The following is a 15,623-nucleotide window of genomic DNA, read 5'->3' on the forward strand; positions in this document are numbered from 1 at the left end:
TTTATACTGTTGTATAATGTGTTGGCCTCATTAGAGAAGCCTTGGATGGACATTAGAGAAGCCTATGATGGAGGACAGATAAAACAAGTTCTGTTTACTCAGGAGACTTCTTTAACAGAGGAAAACCTGAAGTTTGTTTGAAATGAGGATGTCCTGAGGTGCAGCAATGCCAGGAGTTAAAAACCACCTTTTTCTATCAGCTGCTGTAGCATCAGTGGGAGGGAGTGGGCAAGTTAGATACTGCTAAACAATTCTGTTTGATGCTGTCTCAGTTGTGGCATGTTTAAAGTATTGCAAAGCAAAAGCTGAATTTATAATTCATGCTTACAAATTCCACGTGTGATTTCTTTCCACTAAATGTCTAAATTTGCTTTAGCAAAATAAGATTTTAGACAGGCTCTTTAAATTAGGAATGCTTGTGTCTTGCTCTCTGAAGTCAGTATTTTATTTTTCATGGTACAAAGCAACTGGAGGGGAGAGGATGATTTGCAGAAGCCTCTGTTTTCTGTTATTTATAAAATGACCTGTTATTTCAAATCTGTTACATGGATTTACTCTTTTGTGACTGTATCTAAAAATACAAGCTTTCTTTTGTATGTAAAAGGTATTAACTATGAAATAAGAATTTCTGCCATGGTCTGTGAATTAATAGCAAATTACTTCAAAGAAACATCCAATTCATACAGCTACTAAATTTTGATCATTCACTTATGTTTATAAATGTAAAATATAAGACCAAAAATCTGAAGTGTGGCTGTTTTCAAGGGTATTGCATACTTTATATTTTTCAATGTTTATTGACAAATAATGTCAGCAAATGGAAATAGGAGTTCATGAACCAGAATACAGTCTGTAGTCTTTCATTTTGGTTAAAGGCTGTAAGATATACTCTTGAGACAGAAAAAATAAACAAGGAGTTTGTTTATCAACTTTATTAGATCTTAGAAATGGAACTCATTAAGATTTTGGCCTCTTCCCTGCAAATTAATGTCATTACATCTTGCACATAAATAGTTTGAGCTGTTTTTCTCCCTCTTAAAAGGTGGCTTTAATGAGTCACAGCTTCCATTTTAGTAAATTGTTCATGGGATAGGCAGGCTCAGGAACAACTGGGTTAAACCAAGAGATTATTTGAAAAATCTAGGGCATGTGCTCTCTCTGTTCACTTGATTAGTTTTCATAATTCATTCTTGTTTCCACAGCAAAGACCAGCATAAGGCATGTAAACAAGAAGCAGTTTTCTTGCTTTTGTGCTCCTTTATCTCTGTATTTTTACCAGAGACAGTTAGTGAAATGTGGAAAAAGATATACTGTGTGTGAATGTTTGGAACAAATCTTGGTTTGTTTTGTGAAAACCCGTGGGATCTGAGAGGCAGGTGCTGTTTGGGGGTGTCTGTCTGTGACTCTGCTTCAGTTCTTTTCTGTTTGACTACAGGTGCATGAAGAACAGAGGAGGTATTTCCGCTTATCAGAGATGATGTGGAGAGACACTTTGTGAGTAACTGACATGTGTTTTCTAAAACGCCCAAAATGCTAATGTGGAAATTAATTAATTTATTTATTTATTTTGTAATGTAGAATAACTGTGCTATTTGTCTAACAGTTTCATTTGGGTCTGGAAAACTGTGAATAGGGAGCCCTTCATGGAACCCATAGGCAAAGCTGATTGTGGAAATGAGGAGCTGGAAGACAGAGCAATAGCATATATTTTATTATTTTTCCATAAATGATTAACTATGATGTCCAACTTGTCTATAGTGATCAGTCTACCAAAGACTTCTGCTGTTGACTGCTGGAAGTGTTCTAGATAGCAGTAAAAACTCCTGATATTGTGGATATGGGGAACCTTCAGTAGTGTTAACTTGGTACTTAAAGAAGCTTATTCTTCGTGTCAGGTTATTAACACTGTATTGTCCTTGTCCAGTTTTGACTGCAAGTCTGATATATTTACCATAAAGATGATGGGAATAGTAGCAGTGAATAGAAGCTTTCCTGAAAGTTTTTTCAGTTCTTGTCTGCTGGAACACAACAATATTCTGGGATCATAAAGGTAAACTGCACTCCTAAAATATTATGGGAAAGGAAGAACCTCTATGAGGGAATATAACTGTACCTAAAATAAGTACTTAAAGGATTTGCTTTTATGGAAACAAGGTCATTTATCAAGAGATAACAATTAGGTAATGCAATGTCTTACTTTTCAAACGGATTCCATAAATATGCTGTGTTTCTAGTGCTGTAGACTCATCAGTCAGCTCATTCCTTTGGGATAATTAATCCTAGTGTTTCCTTCCCTCCCCCCCCCCCCCCCCCGATTCTAGTAGCAGTAATGAGTTAAAGCAGCATGTTATTTTACGATTTTCCATCATAGTTTTTGTGCCTTTTTTTTTGATTGTTGTTTTCTATATAAGTAAAATATGAGTTATGTGGTCTTGAGTGCTTTCTTTTAAACCATAAGCTTTGATATTTTCGAGCTACTGATTTGTTCTAATGATAATTATCTTAGGAGAGTGGTGCCTTTGTGGGCAACTTCAGTGCTTTTCTTGGCACACGAGCTCAAGTTAGAAGAACTGCTCTTATCTCAGGCACCTTGATTTTTAAGTTTTTCTACATTTGTAGCATTAAAGCTACGCAATGAAAATTTTTTTTCTTAAATTAAAAAAAAAGTCTTATTAGAATAGACTAATAATGGCTTAAACTTCTAGGTAGGGAAACAGTTTGGGTTTTTATGTGGGATTTGCTTTTTTTGTAACCTATATCTAAGAAAAAGATTGTTAAATGATTTAGGCTTTCCTCATCCTGGAGCCCTTTGCAAATTTTCATAGATATGGTTTTGTGATTTGTTTAGTAACTACTTTTAAAGAAATTATTGTTAATGCCTAATTTCCTCATTCTGGTTCAGTGTCTGCGAATAGTGACTGATTTGAAAGTCTGTCTTGCTTTCAGTCAAGAGAAAATCTGCTTCAAGATAATGTTGGCTTGTAGTCATCTTTCCCTTGGCTTCTTTCAGGCTCTGCTTGCCAGTTCAGGGAGGCTGCATGAGGATTTCTTTCTAACAGTCTCCTGGCCAGATGCTGGATTCTTTATGAGGCAGCAGGAGAAATCCCTGTGCTGATCCAGCTGACTTACCCAGGAGATAGTGTTGATTTGATTTACTCTATATGTTGAGATCACTTTTTTGTGGACAAAGTCCATGAAGACTTTGCTGCAGTTGGCTGAGTAGCAACAATAATATGGAATATTATTTCATTATTTTTAAAATAAGATATCTATATAATTATCAGCTTAATAAAATGGGCATTGATTTTTTTGTTTGTTTTAAACAAGAAGTGTAGTTCAGGTATAAATGTTCCAAGTGTCAATCTACATAACTTGAAATATTCTCGTAGTGATGCCAGAGTTACTGGTAATACATGCATTTTTCTTTGAGCTTATTTACAGCTGTTGAGTATATTTCAGTGTGGTAATTTTCAGAAAAGGCTCTGTGTAAAATAGGCAGCAGTTACTTTGTGGGGTTAGCATGAATTTGTACAGATGGTTGCTGTTAAGGATCTTTTAGTTGCATAGTAGTCAGCTTTTTCAGTCTTCAGCATATGGCTGGGTCAGGTTGTGCTCTGATACTTAAGAGAGCGGATAAGGCACTCAGCCAACGACACCCACTGTGGACGGTGTTTTGGGATTTGCCTACATTAAGACTCCTCTCTGTCAGCATTAGTAGTGCAATAACAGGTAGTATCTATCTGACCCGATCCATGAGTTTTTATGGGATTATTTTAAGGGTGAACATGTGTAAGATATACTGGAAGAAGTTGTGAATAGAATAGAGTTTAGTCCTTGTTGGAGGGCGGATGTGCAGGCACTGGTTCCTTTTCCTAGTTCTACTTGATCATAACCTTGACTTTAACCTCTGTGCTGTAGTATCTTTCTCTTTGAGGGGTATTTATAAAGTTTGTGGGCTGTATAAAGGAAATTGCTATTTGCCTGTTGCTGTTCTTTTTGTGGTTATTACTGTGTGCTTGTTGTGTAGTATTTCTGGTGAAAAATGGAAAAACATTTTGCCTTTTGAATACTCAAGCAGTTAGCTTTAAAGGGCTTGAAATATACACTGCAGCTTAGTCTATTAAGTTAAAAAGTAGCTTTGCTAATAAAGAGCAGTTGTGCAATGAAAACTTTTTCATTTTCATGGAGTATTGACTCCTACATTCATAAACTTCATAAAATATTAATTCCTAAGTATATTGGATAATACTTAACGTAAAATTCCACCAAAACAGAGATGCACACCCATTCCCAATGCTGAGTTTTTTTCTTCCAGAGAGGCTGAATGAGGGTGCCTTGTTCTACTTGACATCTGCTCGTGTCTGAGTAAGTCTGATTTGTACAATAGTAATAGGTACTTGAGCTGTGCCCTTGGTAGTCAGTAGATTAGGGGTGTATGTGACAAGTTGGACAGTGAAGGGACGTGCTGTATCTAAGCTGTTCAGTTTCCTCATGAATGGATTAATATGTTCCGTCGGCCTTCCCCGATCTCAGTAACCACATAAAGCTTTATGCCCTTAAAATAACTGACAGTCAGCAGCTGGTTTTTTTATCGGGATTTTTTTTCCCATAATAGTGATGAGAAAGTGGGATCCAAATGCCACGAGTCCTGTTGTCTTTGTCAAACAATACTGGTTTTTCTTGTATTGGCTGCTTTGCTTCTGTGTGCCTTTTCTCTTACATGCCATGCTTATATAATCAACCTTGTGTCAGCAGAGTCTATTTCACCAGTATGGATTTATTAAGTGGAGATGGTGATGAATGAACTTTAATATGCTGAAGTTGTAGTCACAGGTGACTTATATTGGAGAAGGGCTTTATGAGGGATGAAAACTGCTGGTGAAATGCAAGTCCTTCACAGAACACTGAAGAGAGTAAATCCATAAGGACACAAACATTTTAAGAACAATTCTACGTCAAATTGATTAGATACTTTAGTGCCAACTAATAAGCTTCATGGTATTTTGATTCATCTCACCACAGATATGTGAGTTTATGTTTAGTTTGTTATGCAAATTCAGGCATGAAACAGTGGATGCTGTGACTTAAAATTCAGAAGAATATTTTATTTAAAACAATGTTTTGACACACACCCCTCAGCATTGTAAAAATTTTGCTTTCTGCTATGTTATGTTCAGTGCAGTGGGTTAAGGCTGCCCTTGTGCAGTGTCCTGACCTGGGATCATGAGCACCTGCACGTGGAAATGGGTGAGTTTTGGGTCCCTGCCCCATTTGAGGGAAGACGTGAGGCTGTGCAACAAGGTAGTTTTTTCATCCTTGGAAATATTTAGGTAGAACCTGACTTTGGCAGTAAAATAAGGGCTTTGAAGAATGGAAGGGAAGTGGGCAAGGGAGGACTCTTCTGCCACCTGTAAGGCATGTGAGGTGCATGGGACTCACTAGCCTGCTGCTTTGCACCCTACGGGTGGACAGTCATGTCAGTGGGGTTGACTGCAAGTGAAATGTTGCTGGGGAAGAGCTCTTTGTCCCTGCTCTGGGTGAGGCTGTGGGCTACAAACTGCAGCAGGCAGACTAAGCTGTTTAGACACAAGGTAGAGGTTGGAGGCAGTGTTGTCCTCAAGGTCATTGGTATGGACAGAGAGGTTCCTTTGGAACAGATAAACCTTAGAAATAATGTACAAAGAGAGGAGGGACCTCTGATGGCTTGTGGCAGACACAAACGAGTGGATTAGAGCTTCAGTAAAAGAGTGTTCTCCAGCTGTGTATTGTCCTACATCTCCCTTAACAAGTGTATTCCCAAACAGGTCTGTTTTAAACTTTAGTTACATAAATCTTTATGTGAAATGCCACTCCAGTTGCTTTGAATTTTAACAATGACTCTGGTATTGTCAGGCTTGTCACTCTTGGAGTTCAATTTAGGAAGCCCATGACTGCCAGAAGACGGATTGACTTGAGAGCCAAGATCTGTAAGGGCACAGATGCCGGTGTGCTTAGGCAATGAAATAATCCAATTTTAGCTTGGAAACACAGAAGCACGATTGTGTTCCTGCAAATGTTATGCAGAGGTTGAAGTTGCTGAATGGTTTTGAGATTATAAGTTTGATTACATTAAGGCTGTATAAAGCTTTTCCTTTCTCCATGTAACAGCAAAAGAGGTTTATATTGCTGCTGTACTTTGTCTTAATTAAAGGTTGCAGTGGCTATGCAGTGAAGCAGTTGGTATTCTGGTTTGGTACAGCCATCATTCTGGGCCCTTTTAGGGATGTTTTAGGGTGATGAGAGCAAAGCAATAGATCTTTTGGAGCTTTACACTCTGCACATTGTTAACATGTCCATGACCAGGTTGCATCCTGCATGTTAGGGTGTATTTTTTGTAAGCCAGATGTTTGCATTGCCTTAATAGTACTCTGTGTGCTGTACAAGCTTTGCAGTAGAATGGTTTACATTAAACAAGAATTACTTGCACTGATTTAAAATATGGTTTTGTATCATGGAGTTCAGTGTAGTGGATCCTGTTCTATTAAATAGTCTCACTTCCTTTTTAGTGTATGTGGCTTACCTGAAATTGCACTGCTTGTAGATGGCATTTCAGGAAGTCTGAACTGATCCAGCATATGCCCGTGGCTGAATTTTTATGACCTCCTATGTGCACTGTGAAGTGTGTTGGTTTTTTATTAACAAAGCTTCCTTAAAATTTTGTCTTTGGGCTGGTTTCACACAATTTTTAACAATTACTTTTGCTTTAAGGTGTCAAAGTGAATAGTTTGTTGCTGTTGGTTTTTTTTTTGTTTGTTTGTTTTTGTTTGTTTGTTTGTTTGTTTTTTTTAAGAGCTCATGGATAGTCTGGGGATCTGTGGAAAACTAGACTGAGTGCCTAAAAAGCGATAGTTGCCATATATCATCACTCTGACTGCCAAGTGCTAGGGCCATTGCTGACTTGGTGTTTTTTTGAAGAAATTATTACTGCTTCTTTTTAGGGCACCTTTGTGTGTAAGGGGTCACGTGGAAGACAACGCAGAGGTGCTTGTTGGATGGTTTGCCAAAGGTTGATCTGATTGAAGGGAACAAATGTTGCAAAAACAGCAAAGCTGAACCCTGAAGGGCGTTAGAAAGCAGCTTTTCATGCTTGATGGGGTGAGACAAGCAGAAGTATTGGATGGATGCGCTGTAGTAAATTAATGTGGCTGGAGGGACACTACAGGAAGACATTTCAGTAGTTTCAAAGGTTATGAAATGGGGGGCTTGTCTGAAGCCAGAGTAGTTTAATTTTGTGAAAGATGGGTTTTACCCGAGTAGATAACAAGGGAGAAAAGGTTGCATTTTGAAGATGTTGTAGAAATAGTTCTGGAAAAATGTGTTGCCGATTTGCCAGTAACTCTTTATACAGGCAGCATACACTTGTGGGAGATGGCTTTTTCCCAGTTTATTCGAATTGATGACATAAATTGATAAAATCCATTTAGCAGTATAACTGCTTTTTTCTAAGGCTCTTGCTGGTCTGAACGTGTAAGTTTTTTTGAGAAACAGCACCCTTCATGTTTCCTATGTCTTTTCCCTCTTGCCAAGGGAAAAGATCCTGCAAACAAAACACTCTTTCTTTACTCCCCCCTCCAGCAAACAAATTACCAGTCAGGCAAAACTGCACATCCCTAATGATGTACTACTGCAGGCAAGATGAAAAGCATAAATGTAGATCTGTCCAAAACTCGATGTAGTATGGGGGTAGAAAAGAAGAAACAAAAAGATTATTTTGATATACATATTGTCGCATTCACCCAAGGCTCTATAATATTAAAATGTCTCAGGACCTAGTTAAACTTTTGAATTTCATTTTAATTCTTGATGCTTTGTTGTCAAAGAGAACAATTAGTAAAGGTCAGTGTTGGGTTTTTTTGTTTGTTTGCTTTTGATTTTTTTTTTTTGGTAATACAGAATATTTTGATTATCTGGGATGTTTTGTGGTGAGAAAAGTGACAATATTGATTTTCCTTGGAAAGTGATTCAGTTTAATACATTTTGAAGATAGGTTTTTGTTGAAAGAGAATGCAAGTGTATCCTTGTGTAAGGAGCAACTCCCATCGTCTCTACAACTACGTTTTAGAAATTGGAAACTTGTGATTAGATCCTTCTGAACCTTTTCTTCTACAAAGAGTAATTAGGTAAGAGAACAATTTGGTTTTCTCCGTTCATTTACTGTTTGTGTTTCAAGTTAGACCCAGTTCTGCTGTTCAGTTTTTTTAACAGGTAAGCAGCAGAGCTTTGGTGCACTGAGGCCTTGGGCCTTGCGTTGAAATGGAACACTACTATTATATTTCCTTCTAGAGAGAAGATAAATCTGCTCCCCTGTGGGCCCCCATGGGCTGCAGGGGCACAGCTGCCTCACCATGGGCTGCACCATGGGCTGCAGGGGCATCTCTGCTCCTGGAGCACCTCGTGCCCCTCCTCCTACACTGGCCTTGGTGTCTGTGGAGTTGTTTCTCTCACATATTCTCACTTCTCGGTTTGGCTGCAAGTTTCTTTTCCCTCTCCTCTGCCTCCCATCCTTCTTAAATTCGTTATCCCAGAGGTGCTGCCACTGTTGCTATGGGCTTGGTGTTGGCCAGCAGCGGGTCCCTCTTGGAGCCAGCTGGCATTGGCTCCATTGGACATGGAAGGAACCCCCCTGCTACCAAAACCTTGCCATGCAAACCCAATACAAGAAGTTAATTAGAAATTAGCATCCTGGTTTAACTCCTGCCTTTGCAAGCTGAAAGAAGACTAATTAAAGTTTATGGTAGCCAAGGGAGTAGCAGCAATGGGCAACACAACTGAGCAGTAGGGGGGAAATTAATGCTGAAGGGGTTTGTGTACACAAGCTGTGGGGAAGATTGGGATAAAAGGTTTTCATTGGAATTGGCGCTTTTTATAATGTCACATTTTTTGTTCTTTTTTGACTTCAGACTTTTGAGTTGTTGGGATTTATTCTTGAGTCGATTTTTCTCTCTGCCACTGTTAGTAGTGTTGACATATTTTGGTAAAAACCTCCAGAGTCAGATGGGAGATGGACAGCATGCAGATGCTCTGGTCCCGGAATGCGTTTTAGGATGTGTCTTGTCTGCTTTGTGGCTTTCTGTGGTTTAGTTTTTACTTCAAACCACAAGATTCATTTTCTTACAGAAAACAGAAGGTCAACTTCAAAGATCTTCAGCAGTCATTTAAAGCAGCTTCCTTTGTCCTGCCCTGCTGAGCACAGTTCAGTGTGGCCACTGTCATCGAAAATTATGTTTTACTTCCTTTAGTGAACGGTGGAGTTACCAACCCAGGTGGCACTGGATCATTCTGTGCGCCGAGGGGAGGTGGCAGCAGTGCTGCATGACAGGTGTGTTGCAAGTGCCGGAATTCCTGCAGAGATCTAAGTGGGTTTTTTTTTCAGATTGGCAGCCTGGAACCCCCTTTTTTTTTTTTCTCATCTGGAAACCTGAGAAATTCTGGACAAGCTAATGAAAAAGTGATGTAAGAAATGAAAGGACCCAGTTAGTGAGTTACAGGCTAATTTGTTTCTCACCTAATGGACCATGTGATTTTTAAAATCAAGCACAAAGAACAGGCTTAGTCTTTAACAGTTCTCTAATCCCAGATTGCTGTTTCTCTGCTTTAGTTGATCCAGCTGCCAGTGCATCTGCTTTTAGGTATCCAATGGCTAATTTTAGAACAAGGAGGTAATAACAGTTGCTTATCTTCTGATACAGCTGAAAAGGGATTTGTGTCCTAAAATATACTGAAATTAGCAGTTCAGTCTCAATTATACTTTGCCTGCTATTTAGTATTTTGGGGCTTATTCTTTTTTTAGAAAGAGAAAAAGCAGATTTAAGACTAGAGTTGATTACCTTAACCTAGAAGAAATTTCAGCAACCTTATTTCTGTGTCTTCCTTTCTTGAAATAAAGTTCTCATTTAAAACATAATGGTTCCTTTATGGAAACTATAAAATTGTCAGTATTATTATTTTGTGCTGTACTTTGCACACCTGTAGTGGTAATTTGGTTGATCTGATTAATTTATGTTGGAGTGAGTGGGTTCATTTTTTCAGAGAAACTAGAAAAATCATTATTTTTGTAATGCCGTATGAGTCTGTAGAAAATCTTTGAGCTGCATGCTGTATCTTGATTAGTTTTCATGGTTTTTGCAATTGAATAGGGACATATACTTAAATGGAAAAGAAAATGTAAGGTGTCTTACGTTTATAATGAAATAGCTGCTGGCACAAAAGTTCCTGACACTCCTTTGTAAATGAGTGCCAGGAGTGATAGTTTTGATTTGATGTTTGTCTGAGAAAGTGACTGGGATCTATCATGTGCTTTTCTTCACCACTGTATGAAACACAGGAGCCTGACTATGAGTGTTCCAGTATGTTGGTAGGATTTATTTTCCTTTATAGGTGGTTGAAAATACTACTGCTTCAAATGACATCATTCATGACTAGGATTTTCTGTTAGTGCCTTTTAAGACTTCCACTATTTTCATTTTGATGCTAATGGCATTTAAATCTTTCATTTATCTAGATTAGTATATTTAAAGAACTGTTTTGAGCATTCATCTTAAGAATAAATGCTCAATTATTTCTGTTCCAAGGGTTGTATTGACATTAAGCAACCTTCTTTTAGCAAGTTCAGGCTAAAGAAAGCTAGTGAAGTAGTTTCTGTAGTTTCATTGACTGATGTTGTGTACTTTTGTCTCAGTCTAAACAGATAATTCATGGAACAAAAGTTTAAATTATTGAAGTTATGTCTTGGCAGTAACTAAATCATTCTTGAAGAATGACCAAACTCATCAGTATGCTGCTCTCTGCTTCCGGGGGTTTTTTTCCCTACATGTTTGATCTTGGATTAGAAGCAACGGATTTTCAGTTTGGGTTCTTTTTTTTTAAAAACAGGCACACAAGTGCCTTTTCTCTGCTGGATGCATTTATGGTGACTTGAGCATATTCAGTCTCAAGTTTCACTTCTCAGACTTGTGTCTGGGTGGAATTCTTGTGTCCTGCTGTTTCTCTGAGTGCACACAACCTCTTAGCAGTGTTTTGATCACTCACGTTTCTGCTTAGCATGAAAAATGGCTGTTTATGAATAATGCTGTGAAACTTGGAAGAAAAAAAATTATAAAAGCTTTCCTTAGAGCATAATTATTATGTATGTGTTCTCTCCATCTCCAAAAGCTTCCAGTCTCTAGTAATCCCAAACAGTACCTGTGTCTGATTCAGTTTTAGTTTACTTGGATGCAAAATCAGGCATATCTTGGAAAGTAATCACACAGTGGTGGAGGCAGTGCTGGAAAAACAGGATACTTGGTCTTGCTTGGGTGTTCATTGTTTGGGGAGATCAGTAGGTTTTGCATTTGAAACTGATTTGTTTTAATGAGCTGCAGTTCAAGCTTGTTAATGTTGTTAAGGATATCTTGTAAAGCTGAGAGGTATTGTGCTGTATTTGCATTGTGTCCTGCCCTGGACAGTGAAAGTTGAGGCAACTATTAAGTTTTGACATGATCTTCAGAGGTGTTACACACGTATCCTCCAGGACTAGCAAATGCTGTTCAGGGAAACAGCTCAGTTTTTCAAGCAGCACGTTGTCCAACAGCTTGTTGACTACCAATCCCATAAATAGATGTATCCTAAAACCCAGACAGCAGTCTGATTCCTGCAGATAATAGCAAATTTAATAACTGTAAAATGCAGAAGTCTGTCAGAGAAAACCCTGAGCTACAACTACTAACTGTTCTGCTTTGTCACAATATTGGGTGTGTATTTATGTCTGACCTTCCTATGACATTTCTGAAACTTGAGTATCTTGCTAATCTCCTTCCATCTTCCCAAGCTGTGTTATCACATCCAGTTCCATCATGTTGGATTCCAAACGTTTTCAGCATGCAACGGCCCTGTTCCAAATTCCAGACTTCTAGTTTTATTATTCTGCTCCAGCTCACCCGGTACAGGGTAATTGAATCCAAGCTGACAGCCAGGTAGGTGGAGGTGTATCAACCAAAGATCTGGGGGAAAAATTAATTTGAAGTGAATGTGTTAAATCTTCAGGCAGTCCCAGCTTGCTTCTGTTGTCCCGAACTGCACAGAGGTCTTGTATCAACAAGCCAGCAAGTCCCTCAGAACCCCAGCTGGACGAGGAGAGCAAAGCTGTGTTTGCAGGTGCTTAAATGTGAATTAGTGTGACCTGAGTGAGTCAGTGTGGAAGTGAAGCAGAACATGAGAACTGAAACAGAGGAGTTTGGCTTTGTAAAGCTCTTTTCTCCCAGCTAGAGCAGTGTCTTTGGCTGTTGTCTGGGTACCTCTTTGCTCTCACAGGGAGGTTTTCTCCTCTGTTGTTCTGTCTCCCCAGTAATTAGAGCACCAATGTGACTGTGTTCAGTTCTGTTTTCAGATAATTAGAGCTGGGCCCATAGAGCAAAATACATGGTTGTCTGTCTCGGGTTTTGCTCAGGGCCTTTGCCGGGACATCACTGGTCTGTCATTGGGAACCGGAAATCCTTCTCATTGCTGCTCTTCAGTGGGGTGTGACAAAGACTTGGGCTGATGAGGAGTAATTACGTGATGCTTGATGTGCAGTTGGACCAGCCATCTCTCTGCTGCACATGCTCCAGAAGTAATGAGGAGTGGTATTGGAGAACAGGAGTGGCCTTGTTCTCTGGACAGTTAACGTACTGGGTTAGAAGACCAGTGCAGAACTTGGGAGCAAAGGGAGGGTGGAAGGTAAATGAACTGAGTCACATTGCTGGAATTTGCTGTAAAAAAGAATTTGTGCATTCAACACCGAAAAGTGAAGGTTCAATAATTTTAGTTAATTTTACTTTTGCCCTTTGGGTTCTGTATGCTTTCATCAGATTAGAGCAATGAAGTAAAAGCTTAGTCACACTGTGCCTTGTGTGTTCTAGGGTGTTTATTAAAAAAAAAAAAAAAAAACCATAAATAGGCTGCTTGTCTACACAGACTATATTTTAGTTATTTTACATCGAGGTCCCTGAGAATCCCAAACAATTTCTGAACTGTTTATTCAATGTCATTATTTAAAACTTAGGAGTGTTCAAATAGGTATTTTCTGTTTATTGAATCAGTCTTTTATGTTTATATTGATTATTGCCATCTGCCCACTCCCTGAAGAAAAAAGTTCCTGAATGCACATTTCAGGATCCAGCAAAATTTTATGTTCTAGAAATTTCTCCCCAGAGGCTGCTTTTTAAAACTGCAGCAAGGTGTTGATAGTTTGCCTATGTTTTGACTTCAGCGAAAGAATCAAACAGAGGAAGGTGGTGTGTGCGTGCTGTTGCTTGATTCGGGATATGAACCAGAACATAAGTTTGCAGAAATTTGATGAGAACCACTAAAGAAAGAAAAGTCTTCTGTAACAGTGTTTATGTAAAACTCCTGTGGTCCAATAGGTGCTGTAACTGTTGGTTTCCCTGTAAGTTTATTATTCACTGGACATTTTTTATTTCAGTATTTACAGAAACTCTTGTGGCAAACATTTATCTCAAGCTACAACTGCATTTTATTTTGAGTTCAGTACTGACCCTATTGAATAAACATCTGGCTTACTGCCCTGCCTTCCTCCCTTCCTAATCTGACCACTGTATCCTGTTCTTTTGGATTTGGAATAGCATATGTCTGGCTCAGCAGAGATTTCCCAGGTGTCCCCAAAATTAATCTTGCCTTCTTTTCTTGTGCCCAGTCTATGCTCTTCAAAGGCCTCAAAAGCTTCAGCTTTCAAGGATTTTAGTGTCATCAAAGTACTGAGTTTCTTTGAGGTTGCCTTTGAATTGCTAGACACCAACACTGCTTTCACTCTAAGGTTTGAAATTTAGAATCAGTGTTCCAAATGAATGAAGAAATGCTTTGCTAAACTGCAGAAATCTATCCCGTTCCGGTTCTAAATGTCTGTAAATACATGGGCAGGCAGAAGCAGTTCAGGCATGACTGATGTCAGTGCATGACTCTTTTTTAAAAATTATTTTAACAGTTGGTTATGTGGGATTATAGCACTGCATTTTCCAGGCAATGCTTTGTGCAGTATGCAGCAAGGCTTTGTTCAGGTGGGCACAGTCACATTTTTTCTGTTCTGAGTTGCTGTTGTGATTGTCCTGAAGTATTATTGCTCGACTTTGCTGTTATATTAGTTATTTCTGAGGTTCTTGGAAAATCTTTTCGGCAAATAAGGTGTTGTTGCAGCACGACTTATGATGTTGCTTGTGATGAAAGTCATGTTTTGTATTTCTCATGGTGTGTGTATACCCTCCTGCATATTATCATCCTGCCTTGTGTGGGCAAAATCATAATTACAGCATCTCCAGAGAACAAACTGCTGAACTTTAAAATGAGTAAAATATACCGTAATTGTAAGAACACGTTAGAGCAAAGCTTTGTTTAACATAAGGTTTTGCTTTGTTTAGAGATCCAGAAAATGATTATAAATATATACTGCAGAGAGCTGAGTGTACATAGTTGAAAGAATATGCAAAGGCTTGTGGGAAGGTGTGATGAGCAAGTGGGGATGCATATGGATGTCCTTGCATTTCACCTGTCTTATGTTGGTTCTGCTACTTGTACATACCTGAGTGTGGTCTTAAACTTGTCTGATACCTACACCAAACATCCTAATTCCATTTTAAATTCATATAACTCAACTTTATAGTTTAAAGTTAGAGAGGAAAATTATAACCAGAAATAACTACTTTCTGCATCAAAGAATCTCTAAAATTGGAGAATCACTAGATTGTCTTGGGAGGAACGGTGAAGCATCTGAATTTGGAGTAAGTTATCCACATAATTTGTTGATGTTATTTCATACCTAATTCTGTGTTTTCTTTCTTCCTTCAGTGAAGCTTTTTCTGCTTGAGAAATTGCCAGTAGAAGTTTGACATCTAGAAACAGTTTTATATTGATGGCTTAGGTTGGGAATGATCAAAAATTTCTTGAAGTCATAGCTTTAATTCATCCTTCCTTGTATGCTTAGCAGTACAGATTATATTGCATACATCCAGGTATAATACAGAGGGAAGTTGTTCTCACATATCCATGTGTGTGTCCCTCAACAATATTCAGGATGCTTTGGTAGTGGGAGGTAAAGTGGAGAAGTTTGTTTGCTGACCTTGTATGTGACTGCTGGAGCCTCTCTGTGCAAACCACTTCTTTTTGAAACTTTTTCTCAATTGTTTCTGTGAATCTGTGTCGTAAAAAGAAATGGTTGCTGGAAAGTTGATAGTGGGAGAGCAGAAACATTTTATGTGAGTAAGGTTCCTCTGGTGTTTTTTTTTTTTTTTAATATGTGGATTTTGGTGGTTTGTTTGGTTGATTTTTTTTTTTTCTCTTTTCCACCAAACGTCTGCTAGTTTCATGTGAAGCTTTCTCTTTACTGTGTTGTAGAGCTGGTGAATAATGACCTCACCTTTACTGTGCTTTTTGTGGCCCTGTAGGCTCTTTATGTATTTCTTCTTGCTTGTCTGCCTTCCATGCTATTAAAAGTTGATCCTTTTACAGAAGGCATCGCACAAGTTTTCTCATCCTTTTCCCTCTCTGCCTTTCCTAGTTCCTTTGCTGTAGCTGGTGAGATGGGGCAGGGAGGAGAACAGCTCACATCTCAAATCAGG

The 15,623-nt window shown here is 38.7% G+C and overlaps 1 protein-coding gene across 4 annotated transcripts in view; it reads left to right on the forward strand.

Moving 5' to 3' along the window:
• Window positions 1–15,623, forward strand: part of KLHL13 (kelch like family member 13) — a 76,063-nt gene that overhangs the window by 16,226 nt on the left and 44,214 nt on the right. For 3 of the 4 annotated variants that reach the window (XM_027899103.1, XM_027899110.1, XM_027899077.1), the window contains one exon: window positions 1,436–1,494. The exons of the other annotated variant lie outside the window; for it this stretch is intronic. In XM_027899103.1, coding sequence (XP_027754904.1) covers window positions 1,475–1,494 — 20 coding nt within the window. In that variant the 5' untranslated portion in view covers window positions 1,436–1,474. The remainder of the gene's footprint in view (window positions 1–1,435; window positions 1,495–15,623) is intronic. 4 annotated transcript variants of the gene reach the window in all.

This window comes from Empidonax traillii, unplaced genomic scaffold, assembly GCF_003031625.1.
Source record: "Empidonax traillii isolate 1590-97213 ecotype Southwest subspecies unplaced genomic scaffold, ASM303162v1 scaffold20:size5563877, whole genome shotgun sequence".
In the NCBI taxonomy this organism is placed as follows: Eukaryota; Metazoa; Chordata; class Aves; order Passeriformes; family Tyrannidae; genus Empidonax; species Empidonax traillii.